Source organism: Felis catus, chromosome D2 (genome assembly GCF_018350175.1).
Source record: "Felis catus isolate Fca126 chromosome D2, F.catus_Fca126_mat1.0, whole genome shotgun sequence".
Taxonomy (NCBI): Eukaryota; Metazoa; Chordata; class Mammalia; order Carnivora; family Felidae; genus Felis; species Felis catus.
Genome location: NC_058378.1, coordinates 50,416,603 through 50,443,740, shown reverse-complemented (window position 1 = coordinate 50,443,740; position 27,138 = coordinate 50,416,603). Strand labels below are relative to the sequence as shown.

General features: G+C 34.6%; 1 protein-coding gene across 3 annotated transcripts in view; it reads right to left on the bottom strand.

The window, feature by feature from the left end:
- The window catches only part of KIF20B (kinesin family member 20B), a 73,367-nt gene that overhangs the window by 37,725 nt on the left and 8,504 nt on the right, over positions 1 to 27,138 (bottom strand). For 2 of the 3 annotated variants that reach the window (XM_023240705.2, XM_023240706.2), the window contains exons 4-22: positions 26,989 to 27,075; positions 26,753 to 26,869; positions 25,985 to 26,123; positions 25,247 to 25,431; positions 23,533 to 23,569; positions 22,145 to 22,372; positions 20,884 to 20,995; positions 19,971 to 20,042; positions 19,721 to 19,867; positions 18,878 to 19,040; positions 17,884 to 18,174; positions 14,356 to 14,495; positions 13,216 to 13,354; positions 12,100 to 12,328; positions 10,900 to 10,952; positions 9,423 to 9,542; positions 5,345 to 5,498; positions 760 to 1,993; positions 285 to 423 (exon numbers count right to left, since the gene is read on the bottom strand). In XM_023240705.2, the coding sequence (XP_023096473.2) occupies positions 285 to 423; positions 760 to 1,993; positions 5,345 to 5,498; positions 9,423 to 9,542; positions 10,900 to 10,952; positions 12,100 to 12,328; positions 13,216 to 13,354; positions 14,356 to 14,495; positions 17,884 to 18,174; positions 18,878 to 19,040; positions 19,721 to 19,867; positions 19,971 to 20,042; positions 20,884 to 20,995; positions 22,145 to 22,372; positions 23,533 to 23,569; positions 25,247 to 25,431; positions 25,985 to 26,123; positions 26,753 to 26,869; positions 26,989 to 27,075 (3,786 nt within the window). The remainder of the gene's footprint in view (positions 1 to 284; positions 424 to 759; positions 1,994 to 5,344; positions 5,499 to 9,422; positions 9,543 to 10,899; positions 10,953 to 12,099; positions 12,329 to 13,215; positions 13,355 to 14,355; positions 14,496 to 17,883; positions 18,175 to 18,877; positions 19,041 to 19,720; positions 19,868 to 19,970; positions 20,043 to 20,883; positions 20,996 to 22,144; positions 22,373 to 23,532; positions 23,570 to 25,246; positions 25,432 to 25,984; positions 26,124 to 26,752; positions 26,870 to 26,988; positions 27,076 to 27,138) is intronic. The other variant, XM_023240707.2, reaches the window with a different exon arrangement.

Here is a 27,138-nt window from a genome sequence, read left to right as displayed (position 1 = left end):
TTACCCCGTGCTTATGATGATTAGTGGACTCTTAATCCCCCTCACCTATTTTACCTATTTCCCCATCAACCTCCCCCACATATTTTTCTTAACGTTGAACATTCCTGTTTGTTGAAGCTGGCTAAATTTTCTTCTGTGAAATAAGTTTTCTCAGCATTTTAAGAAAAATTATGGAGTTGGTAAATGTTCTGTTTCATTCTAAAATCTGTGTCTAAAAAATGTGCTATGGAAGGGAAACAATCTTTGTTATTTAAGTTGGCCATACAACTTTTCAAATAACCTACCTCTTTCTGTACTTGCTCAATCTGTTTTTTCGCATCAGCCAGTTTCTCTTTCAGCTCAGCATAGTCTTCTTCCTTCCTCTGAAGATCTGCTTTCAGATTCTGGGTAAGAGCAGAGCTTGCAGAGAGCTCCTCTTTCAACCTAAAGAACACAAATCATGTTCTATAGTGACCACCACTAGACACATAAGATCATATGTGTAACTGCTAACGATCTACCAAATTCTCTATTTTCACAAACCTGGAATGTCCAATGAGTCCTTCAGAGAGGATTTCATGTGATTTTATAAACAGATTTTTGCACATAACTTTGGGTTCCAAAGGTCTATTTGAACAAAGTTCAAGTTCTTTACTCATCATACATGCTATATTGTATTAGATTAAGTTATGCCCATCTATTATTTAAAAGCTACATAGGAAAACCAATAAAATAAATGCTTTGCACATTTTTAAATATTTTTAATAACATTTATCTTACTTTTCTGCTTTTTGCCGGTTGGTTTCATTTTCTTCTTCCTTTAACTGAAGTGAATGCTTTGCATCTTGCAAATTATTTGTTAATTGTGTGATTTCTTCTTTCAACTTGATTTCCTTTTCACTTAAATCTTTGGTGTTTTTAATAGAATCCTGAAGATTTGCTTGGAATTCCTTCAGACTTCTCTCTAGCTTTGAGATGATAGATTCCTTTTCCAATATTTCTTGTTCTAACTTGGCTGAACGACTACATTCATCTTTTTGAGTTTCTAAGATTGCTTTAAGTTCCTTTATTTTCATCTTATAGCAAGTAACATCTTGTGTAAGTTCTGAAAGTGCTCTCTTCCCTTCAACTACATGCCGTACTTGAACATCAAGAGAAATGTTTTTTTCTTGCAATTCTTGTTTCAGCTGTTGTATAAGATTTTCCTTTTCTTTCAGTAGGTCACCTTGATTTTTATTCTCCCTCTCCTCTGTTTTTAGCCTATTGTTTTCATCCATACAGCCTCTTAATTCTGCCTGTAATTTTTCTATCTGTTGTTCCAATTCCTGGATCTGATGACTTTTTTTGGAAGAGGCTTTTACAATCTCCTTACACTCTTCCCAAATGGCCTCAATACTAGAGTGGAAAGAACTTTCCCTACCGAGTTCTTGAATATGATATTCGTTAACCTGCTTACTTACCAAACCATCATTATCTAAAAGGTGTAACTGTGTATTCTGTAAATTATCCTCTTGAAAGCCACTTGACAGATCCCGGAGATTGAGTAAATCTATGTTTGCGATCTGAGAAACTGAATCAAGCATTCGTAGTTCATCTATTTTTGCTTGCATTGCTTTTATTTGTGAAACATTAGTTGTGATATTTTTTCTAGCGGTTTCTATTTCCTTTGACAATTTCTCAATCTTTTCCTCCTGTTCTTGATTTATACCTCTCAGCACATGTAATTCAGAAATTGCATTATCATAATTTGACTGAATTTGCTGGACCTCAATATTTAAAGTCAAACTCTTCTTTTCAGAAAAAGAAAGTTCCTGCTGCAAACTAATGATCTTTTTGTTTAATTCTGCTTTTTCTTCCTTTTCATTTTTAAGTTCATTCTCAGCCGTGAGTAGACATGTTTTCAGTTCTTCATTATTTTCTTGTAAAATTCTAATGCCTTCCTCATCTTCTGAAATGGTCTTCTGCACTTCTTCACTTTTCTTTTCATCTTCAGTTGGAGTTACGTGGATAGGTCCTTTAAAAATAAGAAAACTGTTATTAATCTAGCAAACATTAATAAAACCAAAAAATTACCCTATAGGCCAATATTAAAACATACAAAAAATATGAAAGCAAACTTTTAATGAGAAACAGAAACAGGGCATTGAGTGAAAAAGAAAAAACAGGTTGCAAAACATACACCCACATAAGCCCATTGATGTAAAAATTATAGTTCCTTAAATTAATGCAGAAAGAGTTAGCAAAGGAAGCATGCCAAAATAGATGGTAGCTACCTGAGCAGGATTACCAGTTATTTCTCTTCTTTTTATAACTTTCAGTATTATCTAAATTTTCTACTACAAGTCTTTGTTATCATTATAACATGGGACAGAGGGAAGGAAATCACATAATGAGACACTTAAGGTGGACATCCCAAACCTTAAAGAACAATTTTAAAGTATAACTGTATTACAGATCTACTGAATTAATGACTTGAAAACTGAGTACCTTATTTTAATAGCTAAAATTAGGGGGGAAATCGTTGAAATTCTGAGAACTCTGATATTGCCTTACCCTTCTTCACTAGCTGTATAACTGTCAATAAACTCCCAACCCTAAGACCACTTCCTCAAATGTAAAGCAGAAATAATAACATCACCTATCTCAGTTTCGACAGTATGGATACAAAAACAAGCCTTATCAGTAGATTTCTATTTTTCAAATACAATCCGTATTCATTTCCTTCACCTAATTGTCTAAATGCTCTTGGGTAACTGTGCAATCTCATTTCGGAATCCCAAGATCTTTCTTTAATACAGACTAATTTTAAAAGCACACTGAATAAGGTTTTATTATCTGTAACTCACATTGTGTCCTCTGCCTCATAGAGGGTGGGGAAAACATGGCATTACCCTTGCTGTATAGCCTCACTATCTTAAAAGCTGCTTAGTTTATTTTTGAAGCTTTTCTTATGTTTGTAGTTACATTTTCCCAATTTACTGCCTCAAGATTCTTAATTTATTCTAAGGATTCCAGCTACTCTGGAATCTTAAAGATTTACCCTATTTTTACAACAAACTAGCCCACTTCCTCTTACGGATTTTTTTTTTTTTTTTTAAATAATCTTCAACCAATATATTATTCTTCCATCTGAGTGTCTCCTAACCTTTTACAAAGTTGGGGCAAGTCGTCCCAAAGTGGAATGATCCAGTCTCCACTGGTTCAGATTTCTGTTTTACTTCCCATTTCATGTAATTCTCTACTTGTCATGCTATATTTATACCTATGACTTCATCAGTGGAAATGACTAATGAAAAAAACTAAATGAGGATGATAAGAGTCCTGGACTTTTTTTTTCATAACTTAGAAATGTTTTTTTAAAAAAAGAATCCTCTTGCCCTTTAAAATGACAAGTTATAAAATTGTCTGAACCCTTCATGAGGAGAGATGGGATCTAAGCAAGTTTAAAATGAGAATAATCAGAAATTCAGAACTCACAAATAGATCCTATCTATCCTAAGTTGAGAAATTTGAGTCACGCATACCATATGGATATAGTCCCTAAACCCTCAAGTGAATACAGAAAGCTCAATAAAACTTTTGTGATCAAATAATGTTGTTCTTTTAATTTTACTATATTTCAAGACTGGGATAATTACAAACATAAGGTAAATCAAACGAATTTGTTTTGTACCTGATTTTTTTTTCAGATACTCATACTGTTCTTCCAGAAAATTTTAAATGTTTTCTATCAAAAGATTTATACAACATATTCAGAACTGCCTTGTCAGGGAGAAATTAAAGTATTAGTCAAGCAACAGAGATGGGAAAAACTCTTCAGTATCTATTGTTAACTTATTGTCTCTAGTTTGCCTCCTTTACTGCTACCTGAAGGCTTATTTCTTAGACTGTTTACATGGTTACCAGCTTTCCCAAAGTACAGATACAGTGACCTCAAACAAGCAAATTCACTTTCATAGGAAAATTGCTTTGCATTCCTTTTTAAGAAGAGAAAACATGCATCTATGAAACACTATCAACCCCCTGATCCTATCCTAGTGGTTACAGGACTCACATATTTTATTCCAGAGATTTTAGTAGAAGTTAAAGGGGAAAGATGGTGGTTATAACTATGATTTTCATAGGGTACCTTACATATATATTCCTTGTAGTCTCTAATAACATAAAAAACTGAAAAATGGCCAAGTGGTTGTGAATTTAAGGAGAAAAAAATATTTTGTTGTATTACATAAACTTACTTAAATCTACCCATATCAAAATTATTTATTTATGCCTAACAACTACAGTTCTTAAATACTCTTCATGAAAAGGTTACCTTTAGGATTAGTCCCACTGTGTGTATTACTTGCTCCGGGCCACTTCCACTTCCTAGTGACCTACTGATCCTACGTTCTCAGCTACTCTATGGCACAGACCAAAGCGAAAGAGGGAGAGGAACAGTGTGCTATGGAAAATCATAGCAAAGGCATCCCTCCTTCAATGCATAACAGAAGGCATATGTTTATTATGTCTTGATCTATTAGCTCACATGAGCACCACACATCCTATAAACCATATATCTAATGCTATATTATCCTCTAAGGCATTTACTTTTGTAAACATTCATTTCACTGAGGTTCTATAAGGTTTATCATGTTGGTATACTACCCACTGCCTTCATCTTTGAAAACCTCAGGAGGCAGGTAGTACTTATTTTATTTTGCTAATAATCAAAGTTAAGACTTAACTTACCCCTTTTCTCAAGGTGAAACAGCTAGGCAGGTTGCTAAAGTTTATAAACCTTTCATAGAAAGCCCTTACGCCCTGTATCATACTACAAAAGTTTTCCAAAAAAACAATGATTTTCTTAGAACATAAAAGTTGATATACTCTTCCACATAAACAGAGACATACATTATACAGTAAGCATGCACCCACTTTTTAGTAATTCTACAGTAAATGCAATAACTCAAGCACATTTGTCTTTGGTACTGTTCAGCTCGAAGTCTTACTGTCAAATGTCCTTTTATAGAAGGAATAAAGAATGCAAAGGGAGAAAACAGTGTGGAGAGATTTGGGCATGAAAAGATACTGTAATTATTTATTAAAGAAGACTACCATTAAGCACAGAAGTAAAAAGAATCATAGGCATGCAAAAGAGTGATAAAAACACAGTATCTAAAATTATTTTATTAAAATAAAAGACAACTGTAAATACGCACACCCATCCTCCAGGCAGTTTATAATGTTAGCATAAAAATCAGTGACATTTACATTTCCTCAGGTTTTTTCCTTAGATAAGTAAATTTCCTATTTGCAACTCTGTCCATTACTGGTTTAGGAATTAACTTTCTGAAAGCCCTCCTGCTGACAAAGAAAGTAGTACCTTTCTTTGCTGGCGGTTCTTCTGGTTGAAGTTCATTTTCATTTTGTCTTTTTCTTCCCAAATTGGTTTTGGTTTTGTCATCCTCAAGCACTTGAACTGTTTCATTATAAGCCAATGTATTGCTTGTTATTAAAGAAGAGGTACCAGCCTGGTCCTAAAATAAAATAATTTAAGATTAGTTCACATACAGAAAGCTACAATACATGTAAAAGCTATATAAATGTTTCAGTGGTGTATCATAAAAATTTTATTTTCAAATGTAGAAACATTTTCTAATTTATTTCTTAAATCTCACCCTAAAATAACTGACGGCTCTGGCAAATAAGTAATATTAACTAACTTGTACACTCTCTAAGGAAAACAAAAATACTTATCTTAAAGTCAGTTAAGCATGTAGTTTCACCCTGATACCGAAAATCAAATTCATCATTAGTGAGTTTAGACCTGCATGGGGATAACTGGAGAACCCTAAAACACTTACGTTTAAGTCACATTCCAAATGTGCTTCGAAAAGAAAAATACAAAAATACTACCACAAAACTGTTTCTTACAGATGGCTAAACTTAAAATCTTGAGGTCCCCCTCTAGAAACTCTGCAAGTTTTGTTTTGTAATCAAAGCCTCTCAGAGGTAAGCAGCACCTTCTTATCTCTAACAACTCCCAGAAAAATAGTTTAGGCCTTAGCTTCTAAGCCTATGTATAAAGATATACAGTCCACATACAGCTTTAAAACTGAGCCCCTGGTTTATCTAAACAATAAAAATCACTTAGATTTTTATTTTGTAACACAAATACTATGCCTCCCTAAAAGGTTAGCAGAAAACAAAGATAGAATATACTGTTCTCCAGAAAGAGGAAGGATGAAACTCAGTAGTTAGGTCTATAAAGTAATCAAAAGTATGGTAAAGGCAGGGACTTTTTTTTTTTTTTTTTTTTTTTTTTTTTTTAATGCAAAGATTACTTAAATCCCTACATGCTGGTAGCAATCCATGTTGGGGGGGGAAAAGTGTATGAAAAAAACAAAATGCCATTTTATACCATAAAATAAAACATTTTATTCAGAAGATATAAATGAGATGCCTTTTTTAAATTACAAAGTAATGAGGTTTTTTTTTAAGAAGTTTTTTTTAGCTATCCCTAAACAGAGGAGGATGTCATGACGAAAAACCTCCACGCGTTTTCACAATTAGTCCCCTGGTGTCACTGAGAAATAACAAAATCCTGGAATAGAAAGATCACAAGGCTGACAGAGCCTGAGAGTTTTCATTCAAACACTCCATAACAGGATCAAGTTGGCTCCTTCCTCATTCTTAGACCTATCAAAATGGTATGATCATTTTTTTCCTCCTTCAAAGGATACAACTTCACCAAAAAAAAAAAAAAAAAAAAATCTATCCTCCACAACTCATTTACTGAAAAGAGTCTTTTCTGCCCCTAGAGTATGCTTTTGGATGGAAGGATGATCAAGAACCGACATTCAAGACAAACTTTTTTATCTTTCAGAAGAGTCTGCTTTCAAGACAAGCTTTGGAACAGTGACCCTAGATTAACAGTTTAACAGCACATCCAGGCTAAGTCCCAAATTACTTTGCATTTGTTTACATATTTATGTGAACAATACTGCACACTGTTTTAACTTGGTTGATAACACAATCTAGAACCCATCTAAAAAGTTTATTTACAGGCAAGGGCTATTAAATTAGGAATATGGCTTATTTTATAGTGCTTTCTCACTATTACTTAAACATTACTGACACACTGTGGTATACAAATAAACATACTACAGAAATAAATATAATTCTACCTTAAATTTCTAATAATTCTCTTCGAAGTGGTAGTCGCCAGTGTGATCTGTCTGTGGCTTTTTTTTCTTTTTTGTATTTTCCTTCACCAAACCAAATAAGACTTAAAATGCAAATGAAGTGATTAGAGCAAAAGCATGTGGTGACTAACCAAACAAAGGTGCTGAGGGAGTCTGGAGGCCCAGCAATTCAGTTACTGTAAAAAGTCAAGCCCCAAGTCCCAAAAGGTCTTACCTCCCCTTATTTCACAAATCCATTTTCTCTTCTTAATCTCTATCACCACTTTCCAATGACCCTTAATCAAAATTCTCATCAACCATCACCTGACTCTTCCAAGATGCTTCTCTGGTCTCTCTGCCTCCAGTCTAACTCCATCCCAATCCCATCCTACAAGTTTCCAAATACATAACTCAAAATAAAAAATCAACTTTGCTACTCCTCTCCTTAAAATTAACGACTCCTCACTGCCCATAAAATAAAATCCAAACTCTTTAGTGCAGTATTTAAGGACTTCCATCATCTTACCCCAACCCTCCACTCCCAGATTCATTTCTCACCTCTCCTTGCTTTTAAACTTTCTTCTTGAATAAATGCTTGTGCTTTCCTACAGTGACTGAAAGACTTCTCACTTCCATGACTTTGTACATGGATTCCTAAACCTGAAAGGCCAGCCTATTTTCTTGTCTATCACAGCTACAAACTGTCCCCTCCCCCTACTTTCAACTGGCTGAATTTTAGTCACCTTTTATGGCTCAACTAAATCATTTTAACCTCCAGAAAGTATTCCCTAAACCTCTACCTAGTCTCAGCTTCTTGCATATAGTGACTACACTGCACATTTCATTGTAATTATGTTTATATGGTTTCTCTCTTACTGAGGAGTCATTAAGGGGACTAGTTTTACTAACCTATATAAGTCTCAAAATCTAACAAGGTACCTGGCATCCAGTAGACACTCACAAGTGTTTCTTGACTAAAATAAGCCATTTTATGCTTCTTATCCTTTCTGTCTTCCTTATTACAAGGGTGTCTTTCCCAGTTCAGGTACAAAAAAAGTCAGATAGCCTGAATAATGCATCTAATAAATAACAAAAGACAGGCCTGCTACCAGAGATTAGACAGAAGGTAAGCTACTCTTCTTATATACCTATGCAGTATCAAAAGCCCACCTAATGTTGAGATGATTCAGAGAATATTGGTGGGTAATGGACCTTGACTGTAAACATACAAAGGACAGTCAACAGTCACTTTTTACAAGACACCAACCCTGACTCATCTGGTCAGAGAAAAAGACCTACAAAAGCACCTCCAAACAAAGCAGAGAGGTTTGGCTATTAGTTTACTCAGCCTATTATGTTATGTCTATATGTTCTGACTTTTTTAATTCAAAAAATAATCTAAAGGAGTTTACAATAAAAAACATAAAACCAAAAATCATTTTTTTAAACAAAGGATTAAAAGGCATGCTGATTATCCTAAACTAACTAAATATGAAATTACCTAAATTTGTATGTATAAAACCCTTAAAGGCTTTGTATGGCACACAATACATGATGTAATTTTTTAAAGAAAATATCCTTGCTATTATTAAGCATACGAACATTAGCAAAAATGCATATAATAAAAAAAAAAAAAGCCTCTAACAAAAAAACCCTAATTTCAATGATTTTCATTTTTTTAAAATGTTCATTTATTCATGTTGGAGAAAGAGTATGAACGCATGCGTGGGTTCAGGGGAGAGACAGAATCCCAAGGAGGCTCCACACTGCCAGCATAGAGGTAGGCATGGGGCTCCAACTCATGAACCATGAGATTGTGACCTGAATGGAAACCAAGAGTGAGTTGCTTAACCGACTGAGCCACCCAGGCAGCCTCCACCATTGAATTTCATTTAAAGTTCTATATAGAGATACAGAAATATAGATACAGTGATGGAAATCTTTATGATCTGAAGATATCTAAGCACATGAAGTTCCTTTTGCCCCAGAGCTCCCCTTCCAAGGGGCTATGTGTTCTTCTCTCTCATACATGTAAAGTACTGCCAGCATAGTCTGTGGGATATTATGTTCAAAGAGGTCAAATGTTCTCCTGCAAGTTACTCAAAAATTCAGATTTGCACAAGAGTAAACTGAATTTCAACACCCAAATAAACAATTCGACATTCTTAGTAAATTATTTTTAGCTATATGAGCTATTTTAAATTATTTTATTTTGAACCAAAACATAGACTTTTTAATGTAATTTGTAAGGCAGACAAACAGAAGTTAAATTCTTACACTGCTTATAAACGTGTTATCCGTATGAAATTTTAGGTTTTGAAATTTATTGATTGTATCCTCTTTTTGAGCAATCATATCTCCCAACTCTTGAATTTTTTGATTCTGCATAAGTATTGTCTTTAAAGAGAAGAAAAACAGCAATGTTTAGTAAATATATTCTAGGATAGATAAAATGCAAATAGGATATAATTTTAGAATTCCTTCAAATTTAAAACGAAGTAAAAATACCAGTAGCAACACACCATGCATAGTATGACCTTATTTTTGTTTAAAAATAATATATATTTACATTAAAAAAAAAAAGAAAAGCAATTTAATGAATTGAGTAAGAGGAATCTGGAATCAGACCATCTGAATCTGAACCCTAGCTTCTCTACCTTCTAGTTGTATGATCCTGGGCAAGCTATTTTATGTCTCTGTACAAATAAAAAATAACAGTATCTACATCATAAAGTTGTTCTGAGATGTAAAGCACTTAAAAGAGTACACAGTAATGTTCTATACAAATAAATACATATAAAGTAAAAGTCTAAAAAAGATACCAACCCACTTGGTTTTCCCATTTTTATTTAGGACAAAGATTATGGGGGATTTATTTTCTATTTTACATATAACTGAATTTTCACAACTAGGATCTACTATTTTTATAACTAGAAAAAATAAAGGAAAAGATTAGGAATCATCCAAACACTAGCTGTAGTGTCTTCTGCTAAGTACATTATTTTGGTTATTTCTTCAAATACTGGATATTAGATACCAAAGATCTTATTTATGTCTAATCATATCTTAAAATATTTAGCTCTTTAGAAGGATAAATATAAATTGATATAAGACCCATGCCAGAGAAGGTCAGGAAAAATAGCAAGTTTAGAGCTCTAAGTTCACTACATGTGCATGTATGCTTGTAATTTCATATTTAGACCTATCAATGTCAAATCCATCTACAACCACTTGGAATGATTATCTGATCTAAAGATACAAGGTGCCGAAGATCTTCAGAATTCAATGCTGCACACTGATCAAGCCATATCCCATATTTTACAACAGTAATTTTAGGTGAAATAAACACCATTTAAATGCATCCAACTAACACTATGCACCCACCGAAAGAATAACACAGATCTTTATGTGCTGATGTACAATTACATCAGCATGATCTCCAAGACACCTTTTGACGGAAGAAAAGAAGACACAAAACTAATTAATCCCATTTGTGTAAACTTTTCAAAAGATGTGTGTATGTGTTTTCTATATATAAATAAAAATCTTCTGGAAAGACTGAAGAAACTTTCTATGCTATCACTAAGAAAAGGCCTGAGAGTGAAAGCACTTATAATTTTCAATTTTTTTAATCGCATTCATTTATCACTTTTTAATTATCTTTAAAATAAATGTACCTTGTCATAATTCATGCTCCTTCAATTGCTTAATTATTAAGTTCCTTATCAAGACAAAATAAAACTTGAAGTATTACCTTATTAGATTTCTCAAGCTCTTGAACCAATGAATTTATGTTAATTTCTGATTCTGAAAAAATAAGAATATTGAAAACAAATATATAAGCATCTAAAAAATATATTACTGTATAATCATTGACACATAAGCTTCTATAGTTGACCTAACACTAGTGTTACAGTCAGGAAAAATGATTTTCACAGCCACTAGAAGCACCCCGGACTCAGTTACTAATTCTACCACCAGAGGGCAAGGTTTCTGTAAAAGCCACTTTCAAAATCCAATCCAAGGTAAAAATGAATGACCTATGTTAAATAGTGAAACATTTCTGGTGTAATTTCAGAGATGAAAGGAAAATAGAGCTTTTGTATTTTCATAATGTAATGTATGAAATACATTCATAATGTAAAGGCACCACTTACATGATATTTTCTACCCATCTTGTTTCACACAGAAAAGGGCAGAACATGTCCTCCAACACTTTTAAAAACCAGATATGACAAGACATTGAGTGTGTGTGTGTGTGTGTGTGTGTGTGTGTGTGTCTGAGCTGGAATGGAGCACCAATGTAACAAACTTAAAATCACTCCATAGGAGTTACTCTATCCCAAACTTACAAGCCCAGAGCAGAATCTACCACACTATGACAGAAAATAAAAAATACACAACAGGGGCTCCTGGGTGGCGCAGTCGGTTAAGCGTCCGACTTCAGCCAGGTCACGATCTCGCGGTCCGTGAGTTCGAGCCCTGCGTCGGGCTCTGGGCTGACGGCTCAGAGCCTGGAGCCTGTTTCCGATTCTGTGTCTCCCTCTCTCTCTGCCCCTCCCCCGTTCATGCTCTGTCTCTGTCCCCAAAATAAATAAATGTTGAAAAAAAAAAATTAAAAAAAAAAAATACAGAACAAAATTCACAGCTTTACAATTTCCTAAGATTTCTTAATTTGCTGATAAAACTAATGCTTCATTTGGTGTTTGTTGTTCTTGTTGGTTTTGAGGGGTCCACTTTCTACTTTCTATTAATATTAGCCTAAAAGTAAATGAAGGCAAAAAAATTTAATAGTAAATTAGTACAAAGCCATTAAAATGTTAAAATATTAAATGTTGCCTAGATCAAAGAATTTTCTAGTCAGTAAATACGTAAATAAGCATCTGTTTTACTCACCGACTATGTTTTTTATGCATCTGTAACATCTAAATATGGATAAAATACATCTACTTACCATTTTCTTTCTTTTTTAACTCTTCCTGGATTTTGATTAATTCTTCTTTGGTTTTAGCTAATTCAGCTTTAACTTGATTAAACTTTATTTCTAAACAAGCAATAGCTTCCTGGGGGTCAGCAAGAGATGCAATATATAAGTGAGCAATTTCAGCCTGTTTCTTAATATCAGTGACATCATCTTGAAGGGAATCAATAATATCTTCAATTCCTACATAATTATGTGCTTCCTAAAAACAGCAAAAACCACATGCCTAATGTTAACAGTGGCTTTCACTCTTGCAATGTGGCACTATCTAATTTCGACAGTTTTAAGAACACATAGCAAAAAAATTCACAATTTAGAATTTTTTTCAATAAATTGTATCAAAGTATCTCTAATTATTAAAAAGCTGTGTTCCATTACTCATGACTATTTTATGGAACATGAGACACAGTTTCCCATAAAAAAAAATGTCGTAAGTTGTGAGAAATCCTTCTAGAACAATTATGACTGTCAGTTCAGGTATACTTTGTTATATAATGTCTCATAAGGGCTCTGGTGGGACAGCTAAGGAAACAAACCTCCATCATCACAACTCAGACCAAGAGCCAAACCATGTCTAGGATACATAAACATGATTTGACAGCAAGAGCCAGGACATCACCATCCCAGGCCACTAAACTGAGTTATTAAAAAAAAAAAAAAAAACCAAAATCAAACAACCCCCAAAAGACATCAATTTCAGTGGAAGCAGAAGAAGGGTATGTTTCCTCAAGGGCAGGGAATGGTCAATCAGCCAACAAGAGCAATCCTGTTTACATATAAATGATTTTGCTTTAATCAGAGCAAAATTGTTTAAAATGGACACAAATGAGGCTAAAAGGAATCTACCTACAATCAATACATCTAAAAAGCAACACAAAAGGAGATACAAACATGACACATAATTTCTCTCTAGTCTAATAGCTATATTTAACTAATTGTGCTTACATTACTAACAAAGCATGCTTAATTATAATAAAGCTACATAGTAAGTATTTTAATTCTAAAGTATATTAGTGTTTCTCATCACTGATGTGGTACACTACACACAGATCAAACACCTCACTGGACTTCATATTTCAGTTAACATACTTTGTTTTCAACTTTCATGACACAATCTTCATTCTCTGGTTCTTCTTGAGTGTCACATTTACCAACCAAATCCTTGAAGATAGCCAAACGACATTCAGCATTTTCCTCAAGTATCTCTCGTTCCTGAAGGAGAGTTTCCCTTCATAACACAAATTAATCCCATTAGGAAACATAAAAGCACAACTTTGTGTTTTTGTTTTGAATTTGTAAGATTAAGGATACATGCACCCCTATGTTTACTGCAGCATTATTTATAATAGCCAAACTATGGAAGTAGCCCAAGTGTCCATTGATAGATAAATGGATAAAGATGTGGTGTGTACACACACACACACACACACACACACACACACACACACACACACATATAAACAATGGAATATTATTCAGCCATAAAAAAGAATGAAATCTTGCCATATGCAACAACACAAATGGAGCTAAAGGGTATAATGCTAAGCTAAATAAGTCAGAGAAACACAAATTACCATATGACCTTACTCACATGTGGAATTTAAGAAACAAAACAAACGAGCAAAGGAAAAAGAAAAAAGAGAGACAAACCAAGAAACAAATTCTTAACTATACAGAACTGATGGTTACCAGAGGGGAGGTGGAAGGGGGCATGGGTCAAATAGATGATGGGGATTAATAAGTACATTTATCAGGGCACCTGGGTGGCTCAGTCGGTTAAGCATCCGACTTCAGCTCAGGTCATGATCTCGCAGTCTGTGAGTTCAAGCCCTGCGTCGGGTTCTGTGCTGACAGCTCAGAGCCTGGAGCCTGCTTTAGATTCTGTGTCTCCCTCTCTCTCTCTGCCCCTCCCTCGCTCTCTCTCTCTCTCTCTCTCTCTCTCAAAAATAAACAATAAAAAAAAGTTTAAAAAAATAAGTACACTTATCATGATAAAAAAGTAAATAAAATAAGAACTAAATTTCTAAGATTAAATTTATTATAAATTAAAAGCAGAATTTAAATCATTCATGTACAATTCAGAACCACTGTCAAGATTAGCAACAGCTACTCTCAAGGCTGAAAGAAGAGGTCAGAATTCAGAAGCCACTTAATATAAAAAAAGTAAATAAAAAATTCTGTACAAATAAAATTCTCAATTTTTACTAGGACATGAAAGAAGTAACTTACTTAAAATCAGCTTCCCGCTGAGCTAAATACTGAGTAAACTCCTGTGTAACTTCATCACGAATTTTAAATTCCAATGTTAACTTTTCCTTTCTTTCAGTTATCAGTTTTTTTTTCAAGTCTTCTATTAAATCCAACAGTTTCTAAAACATAAACATTAAAATCCTAAGAACAAATATATCCCAAGGGAAATATTACTGTCTGAGTATTCAAAAATAACTCTTGAGTTGACTATAATTGTGCATCCTTTTAATAATGATAATATTCTCACTGAAAATTACGTATGCAGAGACTCAGTAATCTGAAAAGCCTCTCTACATTTTAAAAATACACTTACAGTAACTCAGATGTCTCACTGTATGGCTACACTAAGAAAAAAAAGGACACAAAATCTGAAGATCCATTATCCACCAGGAACTACTCTGGGGAGTTCATATTCGATGCCTTTCAATCCACATAACCTTATGTGAGCGTGGTAGCAGCATCCACACTTTGTAGGTGGGGAAAGTAAGGACCAGGTTTGTGGAAAGTGGTAAAGGCTGGATTTTAACTTAGTCAAGATCTAAAGCCTAAGTGTTACACAGAGTAGTTACTGAGAATCCCAAACACATTCCAAAATGGAAAAAAGAGATGTTACATAAACTTATTTGGTGAGCAACAACTCCAAAACCCTGGAAAAAGCATAAATATGTAATATGGACAATGAATAAATAAGGCAATTAACACTTGACATGGCCAGTATAGATCTGTAATAAAATATTATAGCATAACAGCCTGATAGTCTTTTAAGATTTCTACTTAAACTTTCTCAACAACAAATTACCCAATAAACTCTCTCAAAACTACAGATCTTTCAATGTCTCAATTTGATATTGAAAATATTTCCATAAATATCCTAACTTTGAAACCCTGGTTCTAAGAACCTACACTGAAGAAATACTTCTATACCAGGACCCAGTGTTCTGGCTGTGAAAATGGTTATCAGTGTTGTTGTTTTATGATAGTGATTGTACTTAATTAAAGGAAAAGTGAAACCCAACTCAACAGTCAAACAAAAAAGATTGGTTCAATTATGGTACGATCATACAGCAACCTACTGTAATGAACAATGACATATTAATGCATACTTTGTACCATTTTTTTTTTTAAGTGAAAAAAGTCAGGATACAAAAGAATAATGGATAGGGGCGTCTGGGTGGCTCAGTCAGTTAAGTGTCCAATTTTGGCTCAGGTCACAATCTCACTGTTCATGAGTTCAAGCCTGACATCGGGTTCTCTGCTGTCAGCACAGAGCCCACTTTAGATTCCCTGTCCCCCTCTCTCTGCTCCTTTCCTGCTCACACTTTCCCTCTCTCTCTCTCTCTCTCTCTCAAAATAATAAACAATTAAAAAACAAAAGGGTAATGTATAGTAAAAATCCATTAACATGAGTGGTATATAGAGAGATCTTTATATTTAGTTTCCTTTTCTTTTTCCAGATTCCATCATGATTAAATAATACTTTTATAATTTCAAATGACTACATTTTCCCACTGTTAATTTTTTTTTTAATGTTCATTTATTTATTTTGAGAGAGAGAGATCTCATGAACCAGTAGATCATGACCTGGGCCAAAATCAAGAGTCAGACATGGGGCACCTGGGTGGCTCAGTGGGTTCAGTGTCTGGCTTCGGCCTAGGTCGTGATCTCACCATTCCGGAGTTCGAGCCCCGCATTGGGCTCTGTACTGACAGCTCAGAGCCTGAAGCCTGTTTCAGATTCTGTGTCTCCCTCTCTCTGCCCCACCCCTATTCCCTGTCTGTCTCTGTCTCTCTCAAAAATAAATAAACATTAAAAAATAAAGGAGCATCCTCGGTTAAGTGTCTGACTTCAGCTCAGGTCATAATCTCACGCCTGTGAGTCTGAGCCCCGTGTGGGACACTATGGTGACAGCTCAAAGCCTGGAGCCTGCTTCTCTCTGCATCTCCCCCACTCGTCTCTCTCTCTTTCTCTCTCTCTCTCTCTCTTTCTCTCTCTCAGAAATAAACATTTAAAAAACATTATTAAAAAATACCACTGTTCAATTTTATGCATTTACCATACATGTAAGACAACCAACCATCCTGTTTTTGAAGAAATAGAATAACTGGTACTAGGCAGACACTTTGAGTGCTTTTACCTGAGTGCAAAGTAAGTTTGGTGGATTATGCTAAAATCACTGAGTGAAAGGATACTAAGGAAGAAGATACTCACATGGTCTCAAACTATCATCCCGCAGATGATACTTTTAAAATATAAAGAGATCTGAAACACAATACCTTAACCAAATGAGCAAAACTTAGCATCACCAAGAATGGGGGATTCAGACATCATGTGTCTCCTGATAGGATGCAATGGAAAATTTACAACTTGACCTAAATAATAGGCTGTGTATAGTGTAAAACCTGAATCATGAGGAAACAAAGAAACTGAGATTGAAGGTGCTGTACAAGACAACTAGCCTCAACTTCTCAAGAATATCACTGTTAGATTACAAATAACTAAAAGAAACATACCAATCAAAAACAATGGTTAACTTTAGTTGAAGCTCAAAAACATAATGGCTGGGCACCTGGGTGGTTCAGTCAGTTAAGTGTCAACACTTAGTTTTAGCTCAGGTCATGATCTCATGGTTCATGAGGTAGAGCCCCACATCATGCTCTGCACTGACAGCCCAGAGCCTGCTTGGGATTCTCTCTCTCCCTCTCTCTCTGCCCCTCCACTGCTCATGCACACAAGCATGGGTGCCTACGTGCACTCTCGCTCTCTCAAAATAAAATAATTTTTAAAAAATGACTATAAAGGACATACTGGGACCACCGAATAAATCTCAATATGGACAATATAACAGATTATATTATTATATCAATGTTAAATTGCCTAGGTATGAAAATGGTGTTGTGATCATAAGGAATATGTCTACATTGTTAGGAAACACATGCTGAAGTAGTTAGTTGTAAGGTGCCATTATGTCTACATCTTGTTTTCAAATGGTACTGGCAAAAAAAATGTGCATTCACATACACACAGAGAATTAAACATGGTAAAATGTTAACAACTAGCAAATTCAGGTGAAGTATAAATGGGTTTTCATTGTACTAGTCCTACTGTAGGTTAAATTTTTTCAAGACATAAAGTTGAGGGGCGCCTGGGTGGCTCAGTCGGTTAAGCATCCAGCTTCGGCTCAGGTCATGATTTCATGGTTCAGGAGTTCAAGCCCCGCATCGGGCTCTGTGCTGACAGCTCAGAGCCTGGAGCCTGCTTCAGATTCTGAGTCTCCCTCTCCCTCTGTCCCTCCCCTGCCCCTGCTCTGTCTCTCAAAAATAAATAAATGTTTAAAAAATTAAAATATTAAATATATACACATATATATATACACATAAAGCTGAGATACATAACAAACTTAGCATGTTGCTGAAAAAAACTGGAAGAGAGGGAGCTGTAGGTATTGTTAACCCTAACTTTCATAATAATAATAAGCCAAGCTTAGAAATACGAGTTCTTAATACATACCCTCTTCTCCTCATGGCTACTGAAAGCCTTATCTTCCTCCAAAGTCTTATCTAGATCTTCATCAGTACGTTCACTTTCCACACTTTGGTTTTCTTCACCTTTTTCTGGATCCTCAATTAAATCTTCATCTTCCACCAGGTCTTCTAGACTACTTTCCCATGAAATCGTGGATCTTTTTACATTTAGTATTTTATTAACTGAATTATTAATGTCTAGAGATACATCTTGAGAAGATTTGACAGGTCCAAATGGTTTCTCTTGAGAAGAATTTAAAGCGTCTGGAACACAAACCTGTAAAAATATCCAATGTGACTTTTAAAACAGAAAAGGAAAAACTGTCAACTAAAAAAGAAATCCATAAATTTGAGTCAAATAAAAATTCTAGTGTTTAAAAAAGACCTATCTATGCAAACAAACATACAAGAAGGACTCCTAGCAGAAGGGCTTCCTGATTAGCCATGAAGTGAACCAGATGGATGGCAGAGCAGACGGACAATTCACAATAATACTCGTAATTTGTAATGAGTGTGTATTATGAACTCTTATTACTAAGGTTATCCTAATACTAGCAAGGGAAACTTTCAATCTTTTTAATGCCCTCTTACTTGATCAAATATTCACATTTCTAATTTTCTTTTTTTTTTTTTTTTTAATTTTTTTAACGTTTATTCATATTTGAGAGACAGAGAGAGACAGAGCATGGTGGGGAAGGGGCAGAGAGGGGGAGACACAGAATCCGAAACAGGCTCCAGGCTCTGAGCTGTCAGCACAGAGCCCGACGCGGGGCTCGAACTCACAGACTGTGAGATCATGACCTGAGCTGAAGTCGGATGCTCAACCGACTGAGCCACCCAGGCGCCCCCACATTTCTAATTTTCAATTATTTCCCAGGTTTTCAGTTATAAGTACAAAATGGGCTAGTTACACCAAGAAAAAATAGTTCATATTCTGGTAAGAAACTTAATAAATCCTGCAGAAATTTGAATATATTTACTTTTTGTGCAATGGCTGAGAATTTCAACACATTGAGGGTTTCATCATAGGCAAAATAACACTGGCTGATGTTGACAATCATGCATATTTTCCCTTTACCATTAAAAAAACTTTGAAAATAGTGAGTCAGTTTACTTTCCCGGAAAGGCACATGCTGTTGAAACCTATGGAAAAATTTTTCAAAAAACCATAAGTTAAAACAAATCTCATAAAGTCAGAATGCTGATAAAATTTACAAAGAAATAATTAATCTAGCTATCACAGACTTAAACTCTAGGTTAGTGATTAGTTCTGCCCATAAAAGTCATTTTCTGTTTATTTATGTTCTTTTCTTTAAATACTACTACTAATACGAAAACTAACAATAACTCAGTATGCAAAATGTTAAGAAAATCACATTGAACTGGTTTGTATTTTCTAGGGTAAAGCAATTATACAAGATATGCCATGAAACACATTAACTAAAAATGAAGGCTAATTACAATTTACTAAGCCTAAAGTGTAATTAACGCAGAAATCTTATCACATCTAGAACACAAGGCATTAGTAAGAATAAAGTGGTTTTAGATGCTAAACCAGGATCATAAGAAGATTATCCAAAGTGCCTGTTGACATATATTTGCTATGGAAAATACTGTTTACTTGATGAGTCACTGGCATCAACTAACAATATTTTTTACTTCCATTTTTTAAATCCAAGAACTCTAAGTATTTCAATTGTAACCCATATATAGTCATCACATAGGAAGCAGGTTAAAAACAAAAAAGAACTTTCCAAAACTGGAGTTGAAAGTTTAAATATTATAACACTTAATATGCTAATAGCACTTTCAGCAACACTTACTTTGACTTTTCACTGTTTTTCAAAACATTGATACACTTTCCCAGAGTCAATAAAGAAGTATTGATGTTCCCAGTCTCTCTTAACCTATCCCCTTCATTCTGTGTCTTCACGCTTCTTTCTGAACCAGCAAGATCACATAAACACAATCTGAATTAACCAAAAAAAAAAAAAAAAAAAAAAAAAAACTATGAAAAGTTCTTCAAAATGAAACAATTCAAAATAATTAAGAGTTAAAGAATGCTCAACTTACTCACTGACTCGCATTACACGAGGCATTTCAGAATCTTCAATCTGTAATATTCTAATAGTGAATATGCTGTGACTAAAAGAAATATACAAAAATCAAATGTTATCTTTCATTTTTAATTTCTGCATTCCATCTGGTGAAACCAGCATCCAAATCGACATCTATTTACACCCTAATACTAGCCATACCTCCAGCACTGCATTTTCCAACTAGTTGCCAGGTATTCCAATCCCATGTTCCATTGTCACCTAAATACCTAACTGCCTAAAATCATGTATCTTATCTTTCATTTAGCCCCAAATTCCCTGAACCCTCTCCTTCTCTTAACATTCCACTTCTCTTAGTGGAATCATTTGCAATAAAATTTCAATTTACTTGCAAAGATCATATTATTAGTTAAAATGGTACACAGACTGCTAATCTTCTACCTAAAGCAAAGCATACATTTGGCCCAAATACAGGCTTACCTGGATCATATACTATCTTCATGCCATACTAAGTATGGGAGACAGGGCTCCTTCCCCCTTAAGAGACAACCTGTTTTAAATATCTCACTGTTTAAACTTATTTCCTTTTGTCTCTCAAGTCCCAATTCCTTCCCTCAAAAACATCATTCCTTAACCTTGAGATGTATATTGTAGGCAACTCTTAAAAGAGAGCTTAGATATTCACATAAAGAGTAAAAATACCTAAGCGACTTTATGTAAATTAGTAAATTTTATGTTAGAACAAGAAATAGTCCAGATAATCTTCTGTGCTTTAGTGCTCCTCAGTTAACAGAATACTTTTTATGCCTATGAATTCATCTAACATATCAGAGAGACTACTGCCCAGTTCAATCTTAAATTAGTTGTATTTACAATAGCACAGAATACCCTGGGTACTTCAAGCTCACACCACAGTGTTTCTTCTTTACCTTCTACTAGAAGCATTGTTCAGCTTTGTGAAGGCAACACTCTGGTGCTTTATTCCTAGTTTTAAAAGTCTATACGCTTCTTTGGAATCAGATACTTGAATCCATTGTAGATCTTTAAAAAATAAAGAGGACACATCAATTTATAAAAACATAGCATTTGTTGTACAATGTAATCTCTTTAGAGATTTGTAACCTCTTTTCCCAAAGACATACAATGAAGTTTTTTTTTTAAGTTTTTTAAAAGTTTATTTATTTTGAGAGAAAGAGAGTATGAGTGGAGGAGGGGCAGAGAGAGGAAGAGAGAGAATCCCAAGCAGGCTCCACGTCATTAGCACAGGCCCGACACGGGGCTTGATCTCATGAAGCGTGAGACCATGACCTGAGGTGAAATCAAGAGTCGGATGCTTAACTGACTGAGCCACCCAGGTGCGCTATGATGAAATCTTTTAATAACACCCCTTATGTGGAATCCACTCAGCTATTCCATATTCCACTAGAAAAGTGAAATATAAGAGGAGGCGTTACAATTACTTTCTAATATTTAAGTTACACAAACACAGACAAAAGTTTTTCAAAAGTAGGTCAAAGGGAAAATTAAAAATAGAAGAGATTCCTTAGAATTAAACATCCAGGAAAAAAAAAAAAAAAAAAAAAAGACAAAAGACAAAGCACACTACGGATTAACCCTACAAAATTACCTAGATGTGAAACACTGCAGGTTGCAATTCATTAGTGAATCATCAAGTCAAATTTAGTCATAACCAGCATTTTATTAAAATGAAGTAGAATACAGTAAACACCAAAATGCGTTCCTTGTACTAAGGATAATTCACGAAACTTCTGAGTTGTAAATATACGTGTACGTATATACACAAGCAACTACTAGATCATAACGTTAATATATGTAAGTACTTCCTACTTTGAGTAGTGACTGTAAAAAGTTGGAAAAACACACTGTGGAAAGCTCCAAAGTTTGCACACTGTTGCAAAGCAGCATAATAATGTGAATATAAACACACACAGCTTTTCCCACCGTCCCCCCCCCCCAAACCCCTGCAATGATACTCAAGGAAAACAATATTAACACTGACCCCTTACATTCAGGTTTACTTAACATACCAAAACATACCTGCAAAGCACAAACTTCTCTTATTATGTTGATGTTAACAATTAATATAAAAATTTTCAATCTCCAGTTTGCTGTAACAAAGTCTAGAAAGAAACTTTGGAGCAATAAAATAAAAAACATTCATTACTATACCTTTTATAAAAGAATAGCCCTTTACATCTTGCGAAAGGCGTAGCATCTTTCTCTTTTGGAATTTAGATGATACAGGAACAAACAAGTCATAAATACATTCATTGTAAATCTCAAAGAAAGAAACCCACACAGAAAATTTTATACTATTATCCATATTCAAGCTGGCTTGTTCACAATCTTTCATGGATTCTTCACACTCTGGGATATTCAAAGAGTTTATTAAACTTCCTACAAAAAATAAAAAAGGATAATCAGAAAATTAAGAAATAGACTAAAAATGAGATAAGACAGATCAAGACTTGTGGACTTGAAAAACTAAGTATCCTTAATCTTTACTTTTTTTGAGAGCGAGCGAGAGAGCAGGGAAAGGGAAAGGGGGGAAAGGGAGAGGGAGAGAGGGAGAGAGGGAGGGAGGGAGTGAGAGGGAGAGACAGACAGAGAGAGAGAGAGAGAGAGAGAGAGAGAGAATCCCAAGCAGGCACAGGGCAGAAGGAAGGAGGGAGGGAAAGGGAGGAGAGGGAGAGAGGGAAAGGGGGAAAGAGGGAGGGAGGGAGGGAGGGGGGGGGGAGAGAGAGAGAGAGAGAGAGAGAGAGAGAGAGAGAGAGAATCCCAAGTAGGCACAGGGCAGAAGGAAGGAGGGGGGGGGGGGGAGAGGGAGAGGAAGAGGGAGAGGGAGAGGAAGAGGGAGAGAGGGAAAGAGGGAGGGAGGGAGGGAGGGAGGGAGAGAGGGGAGAGAGAGAGAGAGAGAGAGAGAGAGAGAGAGAGAGAGAGAATCCCAAGCAGGCACAGGGCAGAGGGAAGGAGGGAGGGAGAGGGAGAGGGAATCCCAAGCAAGCTCCATGCTGTCAGCGCAGACATAGGGCTCAAACTCATAAACTCACAAACTGTGAAATTATGAACTGAGCCAAAATCCAGAGTCCGACACTTAATCAACTAAGCCACCCAGGAACCCAAGTATCCTTAACCTTTTATTCAGCAATGTTAAACACTTTTTAGACCAAAGCAGATATAAACAAAATTTATATTTTATATAAATATGGCTTATATAAACAATATAATTTATATTAGCCAAAGTTTGGCTTCTTTTTATCTTTCTTTTCTTTTTGAAAAAATGCCAATGAGCCAAATTGAAGTTAAAGGTAAAGGACAAAGAAAAAATAGTAGCTCTCTTGAATTCTACATAAAAGTTATAAGTGAGAGGGATTCTCTGTGACATTAAATCCAAAAAAAACTTTACAGTGACTGATATTTCACATAGTTATGTACCATTTTCCAAGAATTGCTATCTCATTAAAAAAATTAAATCGCTAGGACTGATTCAAAAATTAAAAGCTATTCAAAAGTATGTCACGTAATCAACATTCGAAAAGTGAGAAAGGAAACCTTACCGTGAAGAGTATCATAACTGTCATTTTGCATCGCAACCTAAAAGGGAACAATTTTTTTTAAGTTAAAAACCATTTTTAGTTAAGGTGAAATAACCAGTGTATTAATTATCTATCTATCCAAATAAGTCACCGACCAAACCATAACCTTTCATCTACTCAATTCAATGACCTCTATTAATTCTTTGTCCTAGTTAAATAATACATTCTCATAATAAGAAATTTGGGATACTACAGAAGACTATTAAAAAGAATATCATCATATATGATCCCTGTCACTCAGAGGCAATTACTATTAATATTTTAATACATGCCTTGCTATTCTTTTCCCCACACTTGTTACCTTACCTTCAAAGCTTTTACTTTTACTTGCTATGATTAAAAATTATTTGTAAGTATTTGATGGCTATATAACGGAATAGATGTGAAATGTCTTAATTACTGCCCTGTTATTGAACATTTATTTACAAATTTTTGCCAGTAAAAATAATACTAAAATAAATATCTCAATTTGTTATTTTTTTCTTCTGCATTCTAATTATTTCCTTAGGATATATCCCTAAATCTGAATAGTGGATGAAAAGATATGAAAATATTTGTCTTTATAGAAGAAAATGTGCTTTCTAAAAACGCAGTTTACAATCAATGTATGAAAGCATGATTTCATTTTTTAAATATTTTAACAATTTCATAGCAAAATAATGTTTTAACTGAATAACTCATTAGGGAAATTTTTTCATTATTGACCTTAATATCCTCTAAGAATTACCTGTGCAATCATCTACTAATCTCTGTAATTCTTATTTATACTATATACTAGTTTACTTTCAGAGATCATAAGCATGGACTCTGAACTTTAAACTCCACTGAGCAAAAATCAAAAGGTATGAAGATATATGCAACTGTATATATGACTGTGCTTGTGTATATACAGACGTTATAGAAAGCTCTAAATACAGATTTTGTTTTAGAAAAGAATCAAAAACTATACTTTCCAATATGTTAATGTGATTTTCTCTTCAGAAATAAAGCCACGAGAAATTTTCCCTTTATATTTCTCACATTCCCTTGTTCAGATCTTGTGTGCACAAATTATTTTTATAACTAAAAAAATTTTTTTAATTTGAGAGAGAGCATGTGAGCAGGGGAGAGCAGCAGAGGGAAAAAAAAAAGATTTTTTTTTTTTTAGTTTATTTATGTACTTATTTTGAAAGAGAAAGAGAGGGGCAGAGAGAGAGGGAAAGAGGGGGGGAGGGGGGAGAGAGAGAGAGAGAGAGAGAGAGAGAGAGAGAGAGATCCAAGCAGGCTCTGTGCTGTTGGCACAGAGCCCAATGTGGACCTCTATCTCATGACCCTGGGATCAGACCTGAGCCGAAACCAAGAGTTGGACACTCAACTGACTGAGTCACCCAAGCACCCTAAAAAGAAATTTTTTAATCATTACATCAAGGACAGTAGTGTTTCAACAACAACCGAAAGAAATTTCGGAACTATTTACATTTGAATTGTTTAAACATTTCTGCTATTTGTACAATATAAAGCAAGGACAAGAAAAACTTCAAACAAGGTTATAATACTTTCCTAAAAAAAGAAAACACAACCATCACCATCACCATCACCACCACCACAAAATATTCCAATATAGGCTAAAACAAACTAAAGAGCTTATAAAAGGTCATGACATTTATATATCTCACATACTAGACTCCCTCCATACCTCTTTAATTTGCCGGAGCAATGTAACTTTGCTAGCAACCTCTTCTTTCTCTTGGTCTGGTGATAACCGTAAGAATTCTCTAGATCTATGTGGTTTAAGGTTCATCTTTGCATACAGTCTTTCCTGAAGACTATCAAATAATACGTTCAAAGTTCGCGGCAGAATACCAATATTTTCTTCTGTGCCTGTGAAAAGAATTTTTGTTTTATATCCTTTCAGAGTATTAGCAAAGTGGAAATGTTCCTGGATTACCAAGACTCCTTTTATATCACCAACAGGCAAAAATAAACATCTAAGACAAAAGTGAAAGAAGTTGCAGCATTACTTAGTTTTCCATCACTTTGGTCTTCATTGTAGAATGGACATTTTATCAGCTATTATTGAAATTTTACATTCAGATCAGGCCGTAAGATTTGCAATCACCCATAATCACATAATGGAAAAGTAAAATGAAATTTAAGATGCTTCCCTGGTTATCCATGCTTAGTTCACTACGTCACATAAATCCTTTTTCCAAATTTTTATCACCTAATTCTCTATCATATGGGTAAAGTAATTTCCCAAATGAATTAAATCAATCTGAATCAAAAGCCATTGGCGATACACATTCACGATGCTATCAGTATTAAAAATGGAGCAAGTGTACTAGGTAATGGAAACATAACTACATGCAAATATTATGAAAATGAGTGAATATTACTGCTTTTTTCCTTGAAATGTAAAAACAATACAATTTACCTTGAAATGTATATGTTTTTCCTGAATTGGTTAGCCCGTACGTAAAAATCAGCCGACTCTGTCCTTTCAAGAGGTCTTTTACTGGCTGCATAATGCAACCCTGGAAAAACTCCTTCTGTGTAGTTTCTGGGCCAAAAACCTAAACAAGCATTTTTTAAAACAGGTCTTTTTAGAAAATTCAAGGAAATTTTTACAATGAGTTCTACCCTATAACTCATGTTTTTAAAAACTTTTTTTTTTAACTTTATTTATTTATTTAAGTAATCTCTACACCCAGCATGGGGCTCAAACTCATGAACCCGAGATCAAGAGGTGCGTGCTCCCCCAACTGAGCCAGCCAGCTGCCCCTCGTGTTTCATAATTTTAAAAGATTTCTTTTACAAGATTCATACTTAAGGGAGGTGCCATATCCCCAACTCCCACAAATATACATGATAGTTTACTGTCAGAAAGTTTTCAAGATAGAAATCTGACTTAGTCAATCAAGTTTTCATCTAAATTTTGGAAAGAACATCTCCTTAAAAAGATTAAAAAATTTATCAATTTAATAATAAATTTAGCAATAAATTTAGCAATTTATTCATTTCCAATTAGATGTTTACAAACCTAAAGTTTGAGTTCCACTCTAAGAAAAAATACCAGTGCCTAACACCTAAGTTCCATAAGTACAAGACATATATAGTTCATTATATACAATAACGTAGCAATTTAGCCTAAGCCAAATCTCTTTTACTTAAAAGAAAATCTTTAGTTTCACATAGGACTTACCTTGGAAAAACTGAATTTCTGTGCCATCTGCCCAGAGCTTTTCTCACTTAACCGGCCAAGAATGCTTTGAGGATCTTTTAGCAGAATAGTCTGTGAGTCTAGAACATACACACAGCCCTAGAAGACATCAATCAATCAATCAATCAATCAATCAATAAAAATAAGCCCACAATAAATAAATAAAAACAATGGCATTTTGCCCATGAAAGTAAGACCCAATTAAAGTCAATACAAACCTCAGACTCATGCTCTTTTTCTGACTGTGTAAACGGTCTTATTCGAAGACAAACCTGGAGATAGTCTTTGGATTCCAAACTATTTGCCTTAAAAAGAAGAACAAAATAACTGTATTTAAAAAATACAAAATATGGCTTTTCAGAAATGAC